This window comes from Silurus meridionalis, chromosome 5, assembly GCF_014805685.1.
Source record: "Silurus meridionalis isolate SWU-2019-XX chromosome 5, ASM1480568v1, whole genome shotgun sequence".
Taxonomy (NCBI): Eukaryota; Metazoa; Chordata; class Actinopteri; order Siluriformes; family Siluridae; genus Silurus; species Silurus meridionalis.
Window position 1 is genome coordinate 16,161,769 of NC_060888.1, and position 16,749 is coordinate 16,178,517.

General features: G+C 35.8%; 1 protein-coding gene across 1 annotated transcript; it reads right to left on the reverse strand.

Moving 5' to 3' along the window:
• Positions 1–12,704: 12,704 nt before the first annotated feature.
• On the reverse strand, positions 12,705–16,299 carry fgf20b (fibroblast growth factor 20b). Its single transcript, XM_046848716.1, has 3 exons — positions 15,652–16,299; positions 15,033–15,136; positions 12,705–14,792 (listed from the first exon to the last, which is right to left on the reverse strand). The coding sequence occupies exons 1-3, from the start codon at positions 15,917–15,919 to the stop codon at positions 14,547–14,549; spliced, it is 618 nt and encodes a 205-aa protein (XP_046704672.1). The 5' UTR covers positions 15,920–16,299; the 3' UTR covers positions 12,705–14,546.
• Between the last annotated feature and the right edge of the window lie 450 nt (positions 16,300–16,749).

The window sequence follows — 16,749 nt, forward strand, 5'->3', positions numbered from 1 at the left end:
GACTAGATAGGTGTTTACATTAAAAAATAGTATAGGATGTATGCTGGGTGTGGTCCCTCCAGGTCTCTGTAGAGAGGGGGCTGAACAATACAAATCTAACAAAGCCTTATTGGATTTTTGGGAGCTTCGGGGAGACACTAATTTAACTCGTACCTCTAAAGAGATTTTCTTTCTTGTCAAGGTCAAGGACATTAAATTTTACAATGTCTATAGAAGCAACAGTAATAATATATGCAAGTGCAAGTTAATGTTGATCTCTACTGGAGATATTTTGTTCATTGTGGGAAGGAGCACAGCACAGTGAACACAGCAGTGGGCACAGTCAACATGCCTTTTAGAATGTAATGCCAAAACCTCTGATGTTTTGGAGTCCATATTTGTCTTTGGGGTTACAATGGAAGTTAGAGCTTCATGGCAGCATGGCTGTAGGAGAGAATAAAATTTGGCCATAGACGTTGAAGGCAAAAAGCAAGATTTAGGTTAAAACCTTGCCTCTGCATTGACAACTAGGTCAGTACTTTAATGATGCTGCCTGTTACAAAAGAAAAATCAATTATATTGATATATTGATATGAAATCACATGCCTCAGCCCCCATAGAAAAAATTATGTGAGTGTTCTGGGAATGAGACCTCAGGATTTCCTCAGGACATAGAACAGAAGTCTATATCTTTATTATTGCTCAGCTTTCTGTGGGGTATGCTAAGTATGCAAAGAAGTATGCTAATCCAATTAGTGTTTTGTAGATTTCTAATATACTGCAATCTAGTCTTTGTATGAGCAGAGATATGTATACTTTCTTGCCATTAAGCTAAAGCAAATTAAAGATGGATTTCAGACACAGTCAAGCATGTTTATTTATCTCCTGTCTGCTTGTGAGGCCAAAGAGGTCCTCAAACATGTACTTGATTGTTTTATATTTTGAACATGTGTGAAGTGCCTGGGTTGAAAATCAACAACTCCAGTCTGAGGCCAAAGTGAAAAAAAGGTACTGAGATAGAGGAAGAAAAAACTTTCCTTCTGGTAGTGTTGCAGTACTTTGAAAACTAACCTTTAATTTGACAAACTGATTCTTTCAGGGGCACTGTATTAGAGAAAAAAGGCTTAGATATGATAAACCTCTCTATCATTTATGAGTATGGCTTGGTCCTCAATAGTGGTCACAAGCTGTGTGCTATCACAGGCAGTGTAAATGAGTGTGAGAACCTTGGCAGTATAGGAGACCTGAATTTGGAGACATTGCTTCTCTTTATTGAGGGAAGTCAGATGAGTTGATACCCCCATGGTCATCTTCCACTTGAGCAGTATCTGACATTCCATTTAACCAAGAATAAAAATCCAGTATCAACTGTAAACTTTATATCTTACAGTAAATTTGGGAATGCTTTGGTATCCCACAGGAAGAAAATTGTGGTAAGTCTGGACTGACAGCCTGTTGTGATTGCATGCCACAAAGAAAAATTTTATGAAAATAATTGAATAAACAAATTATGCTGCCAAACATCACATTTGACTTGAAACCTGGAGGCAGTAAAAGTAGTATGAAAATGGTTATACAAGAGCAAATGCTTATAAAGAAAGATATTTGGTATTTTAAAAATGCTTGGCATTAAACAGGGGTTTCCCAAGTAATACCTGTAAATCCATGCACACACAAGTAAGACACTGGCAAAAAAAAATTATGTTGGAAGTGAGCCAAACACTTATTGCTTTTCTTCTATTGCTGCAATGCACGTGTATTGCCACATTAGAAAGCTCAGAAGGTTGAAGTATGCTGTTACAGAATTTCAGATGCCTTTCTGACTATTGCATGGTAATATAATGTATGATAATTCCTAATTTAAATCAAATGTCAAACTGTAAATGTAATCAGTGTTTTGTATTGAAAGTCGATTTAAATACAGAAAGGGAATGGCATCAGAAAGAATATTTTAGTCAATGCCCCAGCCACATTGCTCCCACAATATTACAAATAAATTACAGTTTTTGTTATGATGCATGAATGTCTGATTAGATACGTTTGAGGTGGGTTTGTAGAGTACTTTGTAAACATGAAGGTTCAGTCTCTTTTTGAAATGCTCAATGGTATATCGATCTTTAATCCCACATCTGATGATGTCAGATGTGGAGATGCAACACAGAAGAATAGCTTTGGGAGAAGCTTTACTTGTGTTTATGGATGAGCTGAATTGATGTCTGTTTTGACATTTCCAGCACATGTACACAGGACATATTACAATGGACAATCAGCAATAAAAGCCTCAGCTTCTGTAATTAAATAAGACTTAACAATGTCTTAAAACTGCACAAAAGATCAATCTGCAAGAAGAGTATCTACTTTGCCTTGTCTGAAAAAAAAGGCCATTTAGTGTCCTTTCAAAGGTAGCGTGACAGTGTATGTGTGTGGTTCTTATGATCTATGGCAAACTCTTTGTTCTTTTTTTTTAAACCAAGGTGAAAACAGAAAGATCTTATCTATGGATAAAGGCAAAGATCATCATGGAGTATTCAGACGTAATGAGTGGACCACCAAGTAAAGATCTTCGTAAAGGAATACAGGCAGAATGATATGAGCCTGGGTCTTCATGTAAAGATACAGAAGATCAAGCTCTCCTTGGCAGAAGCTAAGAGACAAACCAAGATCTTGTGCCACTTTGTGTCAGCTAGATATAGCGATGGAACATAACGATAACTATCATGAAAGAACCTCATCATTGATGTTTTTTTTTCATATCCTTTTCTCCCACAGCACCACCATAATCCTGACAGAGGCACTTTAAGAACTGAAGAGTTGGTGGAGAAATAGGCAAGTTTGTTTAACAGGCAAGTTTTGAGGTTGGGACAGAAGTAAAAAAAGTGAAACTGTTGAGTTTGCATACCCCTATGCAATTAATTATCAATTTTAATACTCTATTATGATTATGATTATGATTATAATTATGATCATTACTATTATTATTATTATTATTATTATTATTATTATTATTATTATTATTACAATAAATCTTATCATGTATATCGACAGAAAAGATAAGGGTAGAACAGAGATGTTTATACCCAACCAAGCATTCAAATCAGTAGCTTTATTGAGCAAAAATATTACAACCCTGCATGTAAGCCACTTTGCACAGTTCAAGAAGAAACATTTGCTTAAATACAATATTTGTAAACATAACAAGTCCAAGTCTAATGTCTATGAAATACTCTATGAGAATTTTGTGAGATAAGGCAGCTACAATAGCCTAGCTCTAATACCTTATAATGGTACGCTGTATACTCTCCTGCTTTTGAAAAAAACACACTAACTCTGTGTTATCTGTTTTAAATGACAGTGGACATCAATGTCAAGCTTAAAAAGGTTATTTCCTCTTACCTAGTATGTTACCTATAAGTACTGAAGCCAATATTTTAGCTGTCATCTCCCTGAGTGCTGCTGCCATAAAGGAATCTTTTGTTCAGGTTGTAACTTAGACATTGTTAAGCTCTCAGGTGCACAATGCATGCTAAAAACTGAAAAAGAATATGTGCTTTTGAACATGGTATAACTGTTTCCTGTTGACAGAGCAGGATTCCTTAGCAAGTGCTTACTACATGTTTTATCCATGTAGATCATAATATTATCCACATCAGCTCAGACAACTACACAATTGAATCAAGCTCCATGTAAAGGGCCATGTGGGTTTTCTTTTCCTGTTTAGATTTTCTTTCAATGTCACTTTCTGCCATAATTTTAAGACAAATACGTAATGGCTTAACAGTGACAAAATACCCCTCACACACTTTTGCCTGAGGGCCATGAATTCTGTTGACTGTTATGTTCGGTCACCACAGGTGAAGCTCATCGTTAGTCTCACCCCCTCCCTTCTGCATTTTAAAGGGGAGAAATGCTTTTGTTTGGCAGTGACAAGGGGAATGCATGGATAAACATGGCATCAGCTCTACAGAACCTCAAATAAGATCCTTAATATGCATTGAGCTCAACTTTGATCTGCTTGTTCTTACACATCTGCCATGAGTTTTACAAAGGTGCGTATAATTGTTTTGCTTATTTTGTGCTTGGTCTATGTCAGTTGCTAGGTTGCTATAATTTGAGAAGAGAGGAGTACAAAAAGGTTTTTTCCAGTAAAGATAAATATAAAGTAAGTCTGACAGAAATGTACAGTCTTACATCACAGTTTTTGCCTCTTTCACAATCAGTCTGTATATTTAGTTGTAATGCTATAGCTCATTCAATCCAACAAGTCAATTTATTACTTTTTATTTTTATTTTTTAAAAGTAAATAGTTCAGTGTGTGATCACAAGACAATTGTTTACATAAAGTCTTTTATTACCTTTATTTATACCCCAGGAAGTTGTCAGCTTAGACCATCGAAGTTGCCAAGATGCCAATCTCCCTTTTGGTGCTTGACTACTTTGTTGTAATAATTGATGTTAATCTCATTTTGAATCCATTTGTGGAAATCCAATCTCTTCCTTTCTTCTTATTCCAATTGAAGATCTATCTGTCCATCAGGGTTATGAGATTTTTATTACTGCAGGTTTGTGACAAGGTGGTGGGAAGGTGGCCTGCTACTTGACAGCAGTGTTGTGATGCCTCTTGATTAGACTGACTGCAATAAAACAAGCACCTGTAAGGGGAGTGAATTCACTGCCTTGCTCTCTGAAGCAACCCTGATTCAGCATTTTCTTCTGTACAAAACATTGTTTAAAGATATTCAAAGTATTAATAAATTAAAATGAATTTTTTATGCTTTTTATGCTTCTATGTGCAATCAATGTATTAATAGAAAAAAAGGATGAAATAAAAGTAAAAAAAAAAAAAAGAGTCTGAAAGCTGTATAATTATTTTACAAAATTAATATCTGTTGTGACAAATGTTTGTGGACATATGAGACACATGATGACACATAAGATTAGTATGTGCTTTCTCAACATTCCACATTAATTCCCTATTTGTTATAATAACCTCTTCCTTCTGGGAAGATGTTCCACAAGATTTTGGAGTGGTAGCAGGTAACTCAAGATCCTCCACTTCAACCTATGTAAACCATATCTTCATGAAGATTGCTTGTCTCACAAGAGCATTTGGAACAGATTTGGGTCTTGTAGTTGAAGTGAGTGGAAAATGTAATGCTACCACACCTGAAGACATCCTAAACATTTGTGTGCCTCCAAATTTGTTGTAACAGTTTGAGGAAGAACCACATATGGCTGGAAGTCCGGTTTCTTAATACTTTTACATAAATAGTTTAATTTTTATAGTTATGTTTCTAACAAATGGAGAGAAACAAAACTTTTTCTCCACTAGTGACAAGTTTCTACTTCCTCACTATACAACTAATACCCAATAGCTTTAGTCTGGGCAGGGGCAGATTTAGTGCTTTGATTAACTTAGTCAAAATATAGAAATTGGGTTCTAGATAATTTAGTTCATTTTAAATGTTTAATTTAATTTAAATTCTGATGCAATGTCCTCTGATGCTAATTCTGAGAACAAGTTTTCAGAGTGCTCATCACTTTATAAAAAATTCCACAATTAATAAGATGCAGTTGAGAGAATGGTCCGCACATGTTAAAATAGTCATTAACAGATGACATTATTCATCTACTGTACGTATTGAAGACTGAAATTTTATATTTCAGGAGAAGCTCCCTTAATACACTTTTTTATCAAGATTATTTGCGGTTGTAATGAGATAAGAGATCTATTTACAGTTCACAGTTACAGTATCATATCACTTTTTTAAAACCATACATTACTTTTTACCCAAGGCAAATTATCACATTTGCATATATTTCATCTGATCATGTTTGTTATTTTGAAAACAACAAAAAACATCCTTGAAGACTTTAATAACTGATCCAAAGCTCAAATTTATAATTCACCATCACTCACTGCAGACATTCCTTCATATGTCACATGACATATTTCTTATCACCTGGTGTAGCATCTTGTTGTGGTAGCTTGTGCAGCCTTTGATATTGGAGAGCATGGAGGTTTCACCTAAATAAAGGCTCCTTTGTACTCCACTGATTAACTTCTGTACATGAGCTGTTTGATAAGATGAAAAAGCCTCTTTTGTGCAACATGCAAACCATGAATTTGCTGGATTTGTTTTTATTTTGCAGGTGAAAAGTTTGCATTGTATGGAACACCTAAAGTGTTCATTTCTATTATTGAATAATGATGTACTTAATGTTCTAGCAAAATGACTGACTTCCAGCATTTTAGATTTGAAATAAAAGTTGAATAAAGCATAAAACCTTAACTTAAATAAGGTGTTATTTATGTTTATCAACATTAATATCATTTAGATTAACAACATATAGTTTTATATATTACCCCATATTTCTGGGACCCAGAACTGTAACATTATAGGAAATAAACAATATTCTTTTTATTTTCAATTTGTCAAATAAGTCAAGAGAGATTTTAGGCCATGAGTAAGGTCAGTAATGAGGATGTGCCAACCTTGACATACCATCATTATGGGACATGCTTTGTGCACAGAGGCTTTGTAACAGTGGAACATGTTTGGGCTAGGCTCCTTAATTCCAGTGAAGAAAAAAAGAAGTATGCAACAGTTTGAACAAGGCCCACATGTGTGTAAGACTGTCAGATGTCCTTATACTTTTGGCCATGTAGTGTAATTGTTGTTTTATCCTGTGGCAAAGAAAAGTCCCGATCATTGAATACACAGGCCTAGCCAAAAATACATGCTTCTTTAATCATGTTTTGGCAAAATACCTTTCTGTTCTTTCTCATCATTGGTTCGAATCTTATGATGAGACCTTCTGGGTCCAAACTATTATTGTTGTAAGAGACTTTTTAAAAGTTTGTCTTAATGATTCCAAGAACTGTTTGTTCTAATTGAAATGGCTGATGCAATTTTTTTATGTAACTTTATGTCCTTATCATTAAGCTCTATACAGTATAGAGAAAAAGTACATGCTCTTGAATTAAAGTTAAAATCTAACCTTAATTGCTTGAGTACAAAAACTCTTACTACTTACAAACAGCTCTATATTTAAATGTTTTATAATTCCAGTTCTTTAGTTTCCCCAGTGGCAGGAGTACCTGTTTTGAACATGCATGCAAAGCATACCTAGTACTAATGACAAGTGCTCCTTTGATAAACTGTTTGTATACATCAGCCATTTCAATTTGTCAGCAATAAATTAACATAGAACATTGGCCTGAGCCACGTTTGTAGAAAGAGAAGAAAATCATAATAGTTTTGATTTGAAGGTGTTTTATAGATAATGACTCTTACGAAGTAATTTTCGGACATTTTTAGTTTATAGTATATGTATATACACCATACACAGGCAGCTGCTTCTATTTGTTTAAATATAATTAATTGACTAAAAGGTCCCTTTGAGTTTTATGTTATTAAGGATACTTACTTAAAAACTTATTTAATTACTTAAAAATGTAATAAAGTACTGTTGATCGTGATTCAATATATAGGATCTCTGTTAGGTGTTTTTTTGTCTTGTAATGTCCTCAAACCTTTTTCTAGCCTACTTGATCAACTCTCCGCCAGGGGATTTCCTTTCTTCAGAAGCTTTCCAAATTACTATGGAGGTGGTTTAGTGTTGTGCCGAAGTGCCTGTTTGAAGTTGTTCTCTTCAAGTCGGGTTTTCACTCCAGGTGGACAAATCTGCCACAAATAAGATGTGCAATAAAAATTCATGGCCAATCCAGTCTAGCACGTTGTCTTGCCCGTGTCTTGCCTGTATAAAAAAACAAAAATGATTACATGATAACTAACATTTAAAAACCAGTTTGGAGACGAATAGTGCTGTCTTCTCACTTTTATTTATATTTTTATTTTTTTGCCTGGCTAAGACTTCATGTGTGGTTTGGCAGCTGACATAATGTCGTAATTTCCATTTTGTGCAAATGCCAAGTACTTGTAGTGTATAATATAAAGTTTACCAAAGCAGACCTTGCTGAAATTCAAAATCTGACAGGAAAAGAAGGTGCAGTGCATACAATATATGTTATATATTCATTAGATTGTGTACACATAACCATCACACTCATTTATGCTTTTTGTACATCAAATTTCAGAATCAGTCCCTACTTCGATTACTCTTTTAGAACGGCTTTCCAAAAGATTTTAGAGTGTGACTTTGGGGTTTTGCTTATTTAGCCACAAGACCATTACTGAGGTCAGGTTCTGATGTTGGCTGAGGAGGTCTGGGGTTCACTTGGCATTCCAATTCATCCCAAAGGTGTTCAGTGGGGTTGAGGTCAGGGCTTTGTGTAGGTCATGTGAGTTCTTCTACTTCAACATTGGTAGAGTTTGTCTTTATGGACTTCACATTATGCACAGATGCACATGCTAAAACTGTTTTGGGCCTCTTTGTTCCAAGTCAAATTATAATACTATAGCATACAAAGTGATTCTGTACAGTTATGTGCTTCAAAATTTGTGACAAACATTTGGTAAAGAATGACATATAGGTATTATGGTTAAGTGTCTGCATTGTTGTAGCTATATAAACTACTGAGTGCCAATCTGATAATAATAATATGTGCCAAAATAATAAACGGCCATAATGTTTTAAACTGACTTATATATTATATATTAACTAATGATAACACTGTCTTTTGTGGCTTGTAACCCATCAGGGTACTCAATTATCTAAAACATATTTTTCAATTTATGTGTAATTATGTGTAAATCCATTAACCCTATTAGCTCTCTTTGATACCTGTAAAAATTTCTCGGTACTTGCTGGGACTTGTCAAGTTCAGTGCTGTTATTTATAGAGGGACATCATGAGAGCAATTTAATTGCAGCTGCACACACTGACAGGTGGCCTCTCTGTTTGATTTTCACACTAAGCCCAAATAAAATTCACAGTTAAAACAAGACAGTTAAATCATGTAACCACACTACTCACATGCTATATAATAAAACAAACATACTGTAGATAGTAGAATTTATGGTTTATACCAGTGTTGGTGTGGATATCTGCAAAGAATCCACTGTAAAGAGAAATAGTCAATACACTTATCTACAGCAATTTATTATTTAAAAAGAAAATCGTTTTTTCGTTATGAACTGTGAAACAACAGAACAAAGAAGTGGAAGTACCGTGGGAGCAAACTGAAAAAAGATCAATATCAATAAGACATCAATAGGTTCACAAGGTTATTTTCAAACAGTCAAAGATATTTGCATTTAGACAACAAGCTATCTATCATGTCAACAGAAATCATTGCTTATCTTTTGTGAATGAAATCATAATCTTTAAAGAAATCAAATCTCAATTTGATAAATATGTCCAAAAAGAATTAGGTAATACATTTCTGAAAATTAAATAAAATCACATACTACGGATTGCAATATTTTATTTGATTAATACTATTTCTGGTTTAACACCCTTATTTGAGTATACAGTGTGCAAATGGTACATGGTAAATGGTATAGCATCACAATATTGATCATGTTTTCTTTAGATTGAATCATCTGTCTGCTTTAAGCACACAACAAACCAGGCTGTGTGTGTCTCTTATACCATTTATGATTTAGAGGTTACTGAGTTACTGAAAATGTAAACCCTGATTTGTTCTTGTCAGTGAGCACAATTTGTATTCTGAATTGAACAGAGGCAGTCAGTTAAAGTGCTAAGTTACCAGTACATTCTTTTAACCTATCAGCTTTCCCAGTGTATAAAACCAAACTCTACTAAACCCTCTTTTCTTTTGCTCTCCTCTTGTTTTGTTATTTTACCTGACAGTCCAGGTGTGAAAGGGGGTGAGGCCATGGAAAAACATTCAATTCTGTAAGCTTGTAATGAAAGAATCTATTGATTGACCTCTACATGCACAATGACAAATGGGTTAGCAATTTTCCGCCTCACTTATGGGCAACAATGCACATTTCCACTTTCACTTGGAAGCAGTGAGTGTATCATGTGCATACCTTTCTCAGGTTCGGCAAACAGTTCAGCAGGGTCCCTGCAAACTAAACTTTAAATCAATTGTGTACACATCTGGCATTTGATCAAATTCTCCTTGTTAGAATAATAGCTTCTATTTAGTGGTGATTTATATATAATATTTTAGCATAAACAATACTGATGTACTAGAGATTTGCTAAGTAGAGAAATCTAGTAGTTAGTCTTAGCCTAACTTTCTGGATGGACTCATTTGAAGCAGTTTATCACAGTTCTTTTTGCTGCTCTGGTATACAATCAATTTGTAATGATTTTTTTTTCGTCATTCAAGGATGTTATTCCATGTTGTGGCTGCTGATTGAATTACTCCCAAGTGCCTGAAGAATGTTTTAGGTGAAAACTATGGAAATTAACCAATTAACCTTTTTGCTGACCCCTTCAATAGGAGAACCCTGTGGGAAAATCTAACCAAAGAAAATCAAAGAGAGCTCGGAGCCTACAGACCTGCAGGCAATCTCACCTAAAATTCCCACATGTGAAAAGTGGTGCTACATCATACAAAACCCATGAATAAGTTAAACAAAAAGGGACAACAGATCACTGACCAAAACAGTCCCTAAATGATCAAAACAAAAAATTTTTATGCAATAGAGCTGGTAAAATAATAAACTCCAACAAAAATAACAGTGTTTGGCACATTTATGTATTTTTAGCTCTAATCACTGTGTCCTGTAGGGGTAACCTGTCACAATGCTGAGAATCTAATTGATGCCTCATGCTTTCAGGCACAATTATTTGTGCCCAAATGTCAAGACCTAATTTGTGGCTTTACATGTTGAATGCATGAGACAAAAGCTCTGAGCTGGACTCTATTGGTAGAAACAGAGTGGTTTTCTCAGCAGATGTGGGGTGGTCTGGGTTAAGTGGTGAAGGATTATCCATTTTTAAAAAATATTGCCTGAGGTTTAGTATGTTTAAAAGGAGAAACTCGAAATATATTCATTTTAGGGGGACTAAACAAGAATCAGTGAAGGGGTTTCACTTATGTTTTGTTGTAAACTTTATTGAGTTTTTAACTTGTTTAAAATAGTTCAAGTGCAATTACAGCATCACATATTTGAACCATTTAACCACATTTTTAAAAAAGTGTATATATTTGTAGGTGTATGTATGTAGATATGTTTTTTTTGTTTTTTGTTTTTTTACATGTGATTAAAAAGATCCAACATGTGATTCTGAAATTGCACTTTACAATTTTGGCCAAGTACAAATGAAATCAAATGTTGCAATGAGACAAACTTCCCCTTATTTCAAGACATTTCTGACACCACAAGTGTTTGTCAATGGCTTGTAACCATAGTAAACCCCCAGAGGTTTTCCAAAGCATGCAGCCATTAACTGGATATTATACATCTTTGTAGGGTCTCCATAGCAATAAAAATAACAAATGAAACATTCCCACTGCACCTGACATCTTCAAGTCAAGAAAAATAAATATACAGAGCTTGAATACACACACACACACACACACACACACACACACACACACACATATATATATATATATATATATATATATATATATATATATATATATATATATATATATATATATATATATATATATAGCTTAAGACCTCACTGATGACATGCCAAAAACATATATGACTTTTGCTGTATTAGACATGGTAAAGAATTACTCTTTTTTTGTATTGAAGTAATCCCTTTATTGTGTTGAATATATGTTATGAATTTCCTACCCAATTTAGTAGACCAACACTGCTCACTGCTAAGCCATGTAAACAGAAATGCATTGTACTTTGGTTTTAAGGAGGTAATTTACTCTTAAAGGGATCTAAATAAATACTTGCTGTGCATATTGTCAGACACCACCCTTATGCAAACAGATACCTATCCTTAGAAGAATCTACTGCTTAAATCAGCAGGTGAGACTTAGTGCCATCCCAAGGGCTCTTCTCTGGTCAGTCTGCAAAAATATGAATTATACTTTATCATAATCCTGACAGACAACAAAGTCATGTAGGCTATGTTTTTTTCCCATGTGGCTGTGTGCACACCCTCCTCATATTTACTGCTGACAAACACAGGAGCAGTTGACAACTGCTAAGGGAACACCTGCACTGACAACCCTTTTGTGTCAATGCATCTAATTGCCAGAATATCCAACCATAATATTAAGTAACCAAAAGGAAACCTTTAAGGTTTTTTTGTTTTGTAGAACATGCTACAAAGAAAATAGATTTTTCTAAAGGGGACCACACAGATGTTGCCATAAAGTTAAAACTGTTATGGGAAATGTTGTTCCCAACAGGATATATATACACACACACACACACACACACACACACACACACACACACACACACACACACACACACACACACACACACACACCTGTGATTGGATTTCTTTTAGGCCTCTTTCGGGCCACATCTAAAGTGATGGAAATAAGGGTGCATCCATTAAGTGCATGAGGTAGGCCTAAGAGAGAGCATAGATGAAGGATTTAAGTGTTGGCTGTAAACTACCTTGGATCACCTGCTACAGTGACAAAGGCATCATTTTCATCCCAGACAGACTCGAAAACATTGGTTAAACAAGTGCCAAAAAGTATTTCATAGCATCAGGTATCAAAAGTTAAATTTACTCTTTACTTCAACTGAGCACTTGGAGCAGAAAGACCTTTTACTGGACATTTTGAGCAAAGTTACCTAGTAGACAAGCTCAATAGAATACCTCAGCATTTAAATTTTTAATGTGATATTGTCTCTTACACACACCAACATCCACATAAACCAAAATGTGACACTGAATACATGTGATGTATTAAAACATTTTTTTCCTTTTTGGTGTAAATATTGACATGCATAGAAAAACGAAAAAAAATTTTTATTAAGCTGTATATCAAAATTCAATATGCTGATGCAAAGATAGTAGCTGTTGCACAGCCTTTCTAAAAACCTTTAGAGCTAAAATAACAGCAATATTTGCCCATTAAAAGCCCTATAATATCTAAACCCATTTTTGTTTCTACTGGCTGTCTCTTTCTCACCTCCATACACTGTTCCTTGTTATAAGTTTTTAGAGGGGAAAATCCCGCAGTATCACATAAAGGTTGGCACCACGTTGACTCCCTTGTCATGACAGCCTCTGGCTCACCATCACAGAGATGCTGAGATCACACAGCACAGCTTTCATGCTTCGACACAAATATTCATCCAAGCATTACGGAAACTGTAGCTTGATATGCTTTTTTGCTCATTGTTGTGGAAATTGCTCATTGAGCCATTCAAACACAGTCAGAAAAAAAGAAGGTGAGCCTGAGGTATCTAAATCTCATATTGTCTAAGTGACAGTTGGTTTAATTGCAAATGCTGGTACAGACAATTAATCTCGCTCTCAGACCATAATACAAGACACTTATGTCACAGATATAATGAAAGACAAATGATTACCTTCCTTGATTAATATTTCAGTAAGACACCAGTAGTTACTGATATGTCCTTAAGTGGTTATATAAACCTTTTCTTTGTTCCAAAATAGTCAGCAGAGACAGCTTAATACTTATCAGTTTGACCCCTTTTGTGCAAGACTGCCAAACCACTAGACTGCAGCTAAGGTTCAGTTTTTATTTCACCCTGATCTTGTCATTGGGAGGTTGTTACATGAGAAGTTCTCTAAAAGGAGCTTTGAAGTTGACGAGTTGTGCTGGACATTTTGTTCACAGCATAACCAGGGCCACAAAACACAAACAAAGAACATATATAATATTAAGGAAATATTTCTCCTGTTAAAAGTGTAACTTTTCAAAGCTTTCATTGATATATCAATTACATATTTCTAGACAGATTAAATTCTGGGGAAATAAAAAAGATATGACAGGTGCATTTTAAACATAATCCCAAACCATTGACAGAATCATTTTGGACCTTCTTGAAAAGTTTTTTTAGAACTAATCTTTTTACATGTTTTCGAAAAAAGAAAAAGCAGTTATATCATATTATAGTGACAGTATAATATAATATTATGCACTTCCATAATATGAACACATCTGATTTCATAATATCTTAAGGCACCTTCTACAGTGTATCTAATTAGATAAGTCTACATTTAGATGTAAAAAATATATATTATCAAATAAATAAATACATAAAATAAATATATGTAATGTGAACTGTATAAATAATATTCTGCTTATGTGTTATGTATCTCCACAGCTTTCAATCTTGACATTTTAGCACATCACATAAGTAATGTTCCTTCAGTTTTCTCCAAAGCCAATCAATAAGTCATAAAATTGTATTTTCCAGAATCAAACAGTACATGCTCTCTTGTTAATCTTCAGCAGCATGCCAAATGCTAAATAGTTTCATTTAGGCCCATGGACTCTCAGACGCCTTCTGTAGCTTGCATAACTTAGGAAAATGACCAGGACAGAGCACTTCAGCATCATTTCTGGTCTATGCATCCTGAAGCAAGCAACCATGTCATCTTTCAGGCACTGCCAGGTGTACCTTGACTACAAGACATCCATCCATGTCTCCTGTTCCTTTATGATAAGAACATGGTTTAAGAGACTTATTTCCCTTCAGATCCCAAGCATGCTGACCTCAGCTGTGTCCCAAAACTTCTTTGTAAAGTTCAGGTACTTTATCAGGGTCTACTGGCCTGGGAAGAAAATGTGTAAATTTCTGATGTCTCCTTGACTTTGTCCCATCTCGTGGTGTTCCATCCTTGTTTAGAGCCACATAGTAGCGTGCCCCCTTCTCACCATGTTTGTAGAGGTTGGAGGAATATGTGTTGTACCAGTTCTCTTCAAACTGTTCCCGGAAGACACACTCTGCTGTCAGTTTCTCCTAAAAGGTAACAAAAGGGAGAATATTAAACATCACTGATTGTAAAGCACTAGAAGCAGAACCTTTAACGAATGAAAACAATTAAGGTGTGATTTAAAGAAACATTCTCTCCCTCTCTCTCACTCACTCACACACACACACACACACACACACACACACACACACACACACACACACATATATATGCACACACAGACACTGCACATAGAACTATTCACATAAACTGTCTAAAATACTTACAGAGCCATAAAGTTCCCCCTTGTCATTCATTCCAAGGTAGAGGCCACTGTCCACTCCTCGGATGCTGATTAATCCAACTGCAAGGCTTATGAATTCCAAAATACCTGGAGAAGAATAAAACAATTGTTCTGAGAATGTACTCTGCAGTCTAAGCCCACAGTCTAGTCACACATTGAGAGTAAGCTGCTCTGAAATACTAGCTAGGTAAGATTACTATTGACTGCCTCTATTCAAATTATAAAGTTGGTCAAATGTTCTGTGACACACAGAATAGGTTCTATAAGTGATACCTTTGCATTACTGCAAAGTGCAAAGCAAATAATAATAAAAGCATAATAAACGTATAACAAAAGTATATGCAGTGTATATTCACTATAAACGTTTAGTAGTGGGAATATATGCACATGTGTAGACTGTAATCTGAAGTAATAAAGGCATAATAAATGTATATGCAGAGTACATTCTGCATAACATTTTTTGCAGATGGAATATATGCACATGTAGACTGTAATCTTAAGTCATATGAATAGTTTTATGAATAAAAAAAAAATCAATACATTTTCTCATCTTCCAGTCTGAAATAATGCATTGCGTCAAAGCAAAATCAAATCCCTCATACCAAAGCGACTGTGGTCTTTCCTCGTGCCCTGCACCATGCCGTCCGGTAGGATTTCCAGGTGGAAGCCGGTTCTGCAGTAAAGCTGTCTTCTCCTCAGGATGCCCTTTAAGTGCACTAGGTCGGCTGGTGTGCTGCGGGACAGGCGCTCGGCCGGAAATCGCTGGTCTCCGAGCAACGCGAGAGTCTCGGCGAGCGGCGGCAGGAACAGGAGAGAGCCGGCGGCTCCTGCGCTTTCTGCACCCTGCATCAGCGCGCTCATCTCCGCCATCACCGGCCGAAACGATCAACGGTCACTGGAGCCGAGCGTAAACCCACCACCACCACCACAAGCACCAGCACACCACCTAACGTCCGGCGCTCCTGCGATCCATGCAAACCACAGCCCCCGGAAAGTAAACGGTTCAAGAGTTTCCGACTGTAGGGCAATAATATAATTTCTAAGACTCCGCCACAGACTTTTCCAAATGTAAAATAATCCACCGATAAGGAAACTTGATTCAATTGCAGGGTTTATTGAGTCACTTTCATATAAATTCCATGAATTTATGGCATAACACGTTTTGCTTAATCTGAATTACATCCACAACGCATGAAGTAGTCTGTTTAGTCTTAAAACGTGCGACTGATAAATCCGGCGCACCTCTAGGGCAAAACTCACAGCCCGACTTCTGGTTTAAGGTGTGTGTGTGTGTGTGTGTGTGTGTGTGGTACTTTGGGTGTGTGCGGGAAGTGGTTTATGCTGTGTGAGCACAGGGCAGGTGCACAGCTGCGGCAGGAGGGCTCTGGTGGGCGGCGCTGGTATTGAAGACCTGCCTTACCACAACGTTTCCTTTTCGCACTTAACGTGTTCTAGGTACATCTGTATCTCTCTCCTTCTGTGTGTATGTGTGTTTGTGGAGGGTAACGGTCGCAACGTGAATTTGCGTTTATAAAAAAAACAATCACAGCATCTCTTAGTATAGCACAAAACCATACCCAAAACAAAGATATTTTAAATATTTGCTTGACAAGCGTAATTGCATTGAACCACCACTGAAATCTGCAATATTGATAATAAAAAAAAACATTGTGATTGAAAATGACAATCGGCCGTATTCA